Here is a 5248-nt window from a genome sequence, read left to right on the forward strand (position 1 = left end):
ATACCATAGTACTTTAGTGAAAGAGACCTCCCAAAATATCTTTAGTTTCCTTCCTGATGTTTATTTACCACACCTTCTTAAATTGTCGTACATACTCAATGTCTGTTGTCAGCTATAGAACGTTGTCTTTCTTGATGGTAGCTGATACTTAACAATGTTCACATGATTTTAGTGCTTTAACACTAAATTACATTCATGTTACTTGTGCAGGTGACTATTACATGGTTAAGAAACTCTTAGAGGAAAACAGCTCTGGTGAAATGAACATAAACTGTGTGGATGTGCTTGGACGAAATGCTGTTACCATAACTATTGAAAATGAAAACTTGGACATATTACAGCTTCTTTTGGATTATGGCTGCCAGGTATACAACACATAAGTTACCGAAAACTTTCAATGTAGTCATTCATCTGTGTATTCTACGCTTTATGTATCTTCTCTGTTAATTTGTCAGAATTTGGAAGCATTAGAATCTGTCTTCGTAGGCAGCTCAAGTTCTTTTTCCATTTAGTAATTGTGAAAGTATTTTGTTCTCACTAATTTTCTAGTGGGATGTTATTGGCATGACAAATGTATAGTATCATTTTCAATTAACAAGTCTGAATTTTGTTGGTTATGGTTTTCCTGTGAGATAATGTATACGTTATCTTGAAGCAAAATAGAAAGTATATACTCAGAGTGCATCACATTAAAAAGTGTAGAATACAGGGATCTCTGGCTGTGGAGTATAACTTTTTAAGCGGTAGCACAGTTAGGAAAATGCACATTATCTGAGATGATTTTGAGTTAAGGCAGACATATGTTTCTGCAGTGCTTTCTTCTTAAACTTGATTTCTGGTTGATCACAGAGTTGATTTCGTACTATGAATACTTCTTTAACTAGACATGCTGCTACTACTGGGAGACTTGCAGCTATGACGGCTAAAGTATGTAAGACAGGGAAAAGTAGTATCTTTTTTAGGTTTGATATTGGATGTGGAAAAAACAAAAAGCAAATCGCAAGCTTTTGGATCTGCTTTCTAGTGGCAGTAATAACAGGTGTGTCTGTCTCTTTCATTTTTAGTATAAAACTTTGAATTTTCTCAAGTGAATTTAAAAAAAGGTAAGTTAAAATAAAAAGCTGATTAGCTCAATTTAAGGCAAGTTTCAGCATAGTTACCAGCCCAGAAAAAAGTCCCTATGTTCCTAGGTTTCCAAAGAACTATGAACGCAGGACTGAAGTATCCTGTATACCTGAGCTGTGTTACACAGACACCTGCTTTTAATAATCTGGTAAACTGTCCTTTAGAACTTGATTTTTGCAAGTATCCTGTGTCATCTTTGCAGGCAAGTAATTTCTGCAGTTGTTTTTTCTGCTGTTTATGCAATGGAACAAATGGTCTCTAGTGCCATTCTAACTCTTGAAGTGACAACATGAATTAATATCCTGATCATATGTGTGATGATAATACAGAACATAGTTTTAGTACTTGAAAAGTAAATTAAAAAACAGTAATGCAGTTTGGCTTCAGAATTAAGTTAGTGCTGGTTTTCACGTATGACTTGTTTTCTTTCCTTAGTCTTCCGATGCACTTTTGGTGGCTATTGACTCAGAAGTTGTGGGAGCTGTTGACATTCTACTTAACCACCGACCAAAAAGATCCTCCAGACCAACCATTGTAGTTGAGTGTTGTTATTCCTTGATTTTTGGTCAGGGATTACGGGGGTGTGCGATTGCATTCTGGGTAACCATAGTATATTTAGAACAATGTTCTTAAATGAAATTTTACATCTCTAAGGTAATAGAATCTGGACAGTAGGGATTTTTTTTTATAGCCTCTTTTGTCTTAAAGGATAGAATACACTTTTGCTTTACGGCCTGAGGAATCCAGTGGCTTTATACTTGCCAAATGCTAACAGATGCCTAGTTAGTCCAGAAGAGAAAAAAACGGAGTAGTAAAATCTTTTCTTTTAGACACTTTACGATGTAATTAGCAGTCTTGATTGTAATACATGTATTGGATCTTCATAGATTTTGGGAGCAAATTTATAAATAGTGGATTTTCACCTTGAAATTAATCAGATGAAAATTATCTTGGCAGTGCTCAAGTATCAATGAATTTTTGAAAGAAGTTCACGGGTAGTGAGGGAGGGAAGGACTAAGATGCGTTTAGATAGTAAATAAATATGTAATAAGATTTTCTCAGACTGGAGCAAAACACATTTCTTAATATTACGCATGTATACTGGGGAAGGTAGGTATTGAGTGTCAGGTTTTCTGTGTAAATAAACCGGAAAGATTTATGTGTCCGTTTTTTCTTTTCCAGTATTTATGAGAGGTGTTTGACTGTTGTTACAACTTTCTTCTTATTTTCATGTTAGGAAACATAGGAAAATATTTTGAAGGAGACATTAATTGTTGAACAGTCAAAAAAACTCCTTACATATATACATTATAGTAAAAATGTATGTAGTGAATTTAAATACTTCCTACCTTTTATTCCAGAAACTGATGGAACGCATTCAGAACCCAGAGTACTCAACAACCATGGATGTGGCACCTGTCATTTTAGCTGCTCACCGTAACAACTATGAAATTCTCACCATGCTCTTAAAGCAGGATATATCATTACCCAAGCCTCATGCTGTAGGCTGCGAATGCACGCTGTGTACTGCAAAGAACAAAAAAGATAGCCTGCGACATTCCAGGTTAGACTTAGCAGTTGTAGACAATAATGAAAAATCTTGGCTTACTTCTCTGATGTTGCTTGTGTCAGATTAATTATATTTCTTTTTTAAGAAGAGGTTTATGAATGGATTCCTTTAATATATTGTAGCCCTTATTGTGGGAGATGGTAGTTCTTTGAGTGGGTTGGAAAGGCTTGAGATGCTTGAAAAGGCTTGCAGGAGGCAGTGGCGCTTTTTTATTGTGCTTTTATACTCTTAGCCACCGTGCATATTAAAGGCCTTTCATTTCTACCAGTTGTCACAAACATTCTAGCTATCTTTGGCTGAGGAGCACAGAAACTATGCAAATACCTTTTTTTCTTAAGTTAGGTAATACTTGAGGGTTTTTGAGCCAAAAAAAGATGAATAATTCTGTATGCTGCTTATTTAAAATGTTTATGTAGCATGGATCAATGAATACGAACTAAAGTCTATTTTATTTTTTCATTTTTTCCCCAGAATTTTCCAAAGTAGAAAGCTTATCAATAGAGGTGCAAATGAGGAGAGGGATTTACTAATCTTATGCAAAATCTTGTATGGTTGACTTGGGGACGTATGTGAGGGTAGAATATAGTTTATGAGAGTTGGGGTGGAAAATCACAAAGCTCAATGATAAGTGGTTTATAATTACAATATAGAATTAATTACTACATAATTACTCTAGTATGTATCCAGATTACCAAAATGTAAGGGAAATTAAAGGATAGGTTACTGGTGCTCATGTAGTGCAGGCTGCATTCTGATCGCTGTAATGGCAACAAGCATCTGATGCCCCATGTTATTAACCGCAGTATGAGATAAAGCAAACAAGCAATAGAACCATTTGAGATGACAGGTCTTAGTGTAAACTAGAACAGATAACAGCCTTTCAGTGTTCGGGGGGCACTAGTTTTACAAGAGGAACACATCCCTTCAGATGTTTTCCCTGATTTCTATGTGTGTGTCTGTGTGTGTACTGAAGCATTACAGCTCCTCGCTTTTAATTTAGTTGGTTAAAATACAATATTCCCTTAAATGCCTTGCTTCCCTGTGAAGAACTGTAAGAGCTACTGTATGACATTTTAAATCACACAGAATCACAGAATGTCAGGGGTTGGAAGGGACCTCAAAAGATCATCTAGTCCAGCCCCCCTGCCAGGGCAGGATCACCTACAGTAGGTCACACAGGAACGTGTCCAGACGAGTTTTGAATGTCTCCAGAGAAGGAGATATCAGCAATTTACAAATACTGTTACTTTAACTGATGGCATTCTGCTGTTGAAGTAGTGAGGCAAAGAAGAGGGAAGCAGTTTGGCCAATTTTTGATTGTAGAATAACAGGATTTTGAAGTATGTAAAGGACAATGACTTCATGATGTACCACATCTAAGGCCTGTAGTGTTTGATTTTAAGAAACCCAGTTGTTTTCTCTTTCAGCTGACTGTTTTTTGCAAACTTTTGGAACAATTCTGATTTGAAACTGCTAATCAAATGAAACATCTTCATTTTGTGTGCTGTTCTTTTGTCACAGGTTTCGTCTTGACATTTATCGGTGTTTGGCCAGTCCTGCTTTAATCATGTTGACAGAGGAGGATCCAATCCTTCGTGCTTTTGAACTTAGTGCAGACTTGAAAGAATTAAGCCTTGTTGAGGTTGAATTCAGGTAGGAATTGAAAGCACAAACCAACTTTAATAATTTTATGAAATTACATGTATAGAAATGAGTATTCTTATTTTTTTTAATTGCAGTGTTTGAACTGATAATTGGATATAATAACAAGTTGAATAATATAAGTTATGCTTTATTAGCAGTTATTTTGACAGTTTAATTACTTTAAAACCTTTCAGGTGTAGACAGTTCAATGTGTACAGTTGCACCAGTTGCACCACTCTGCTCTGGAAAAATAACTAATAATGATGCTAGATGCTGACATTTTTCAAGCTCACACACCTATTAATGATACAGATACCTCATTAGTACTCTGCAGGGTTTTTTTTCCCCTCTACATCAGAGTAGAAATATGCAACACCTTGTTTATACTGACCTGACTTTTATGTTAAGAGTTGTTTCAGATACTGTTTCTTAGAATCATAGAACAGTTTCAGTTGGAAGAGACCTTCAAGATAGAGTCCAGCCTTTGTCCTAGCCCTATGAACACCATTAAACCATGTCCCTCAGCACAACATCTACCTGTTTCTTAAACACCTCCAGGTATGGTCACTCAGCCACCTCCCTGGGCAGGCTGTTCCAATCTCTGACAACTCTTGCAGTACAGAAATTCTTCCTGATATCCAACCTGAACTTCCTCTGGTGCAACTTAAGGCCGTTTCCCCTTGTCCTATCACTCGGCACTAGGGAGAACAGACCAGCCCCCACCTCACTACAACCTCCTTTCAGGTAGTTGTAGAGAGTGATAAGGTCTCCCCTCAGTCTCCTCCAGGCTAAACAGCCCCAGATCCCTCAGCTGTTCCTTGTATGACACATGCTCCAAATTCTTTACTCGCTTGATAGCCTGCCTCTGTACTCTCTCCAGCACCTCAGTGTCCTTCTTGTAGTGAAGGT

The 5248-nt window shown here is 36.9% G+C and overlaps 1 protein-coding gene across 1 annotated transcript; it reads left to right on the top strand.

The window, feature by feature from the left end:
• Positions 1 to 210: 210 nt before the first annotated feature.
• Positions 211 to 4348, top strand: LOC104272674 (short transient receptor potential channel 1-like; the record flags this gene model as incomplete). The annotated part of the gene is made up of 4 exons (XM_009867735.1): positions 211 to 365; positions 1561 to 1659; positions 2487 to 2689; positions 4217 to 4348. Coding segments are annotated over 4 exons (589 nt in total), but the record flags the coding sequence as incomplete, so codon positions are not given.
• Positions 4349 to 5248: the final 900 nt, after the last annotated feature.

Source organism: Apaloderma vittatum, unplaced genomic scaffold, assembly GCF_000703405.1.
Source record: "Apaloderma vittatum isolate BGI_N311 unplaced genomic scaffold, ASM70340v1 scaffold45054, whole genome shotgun sequence".
NCBI lineage: Eukaryota > Metazoa > Chordata > Aves > Trogoniformes > Trogonidae > Apaloderma > Apaloderma vittatum.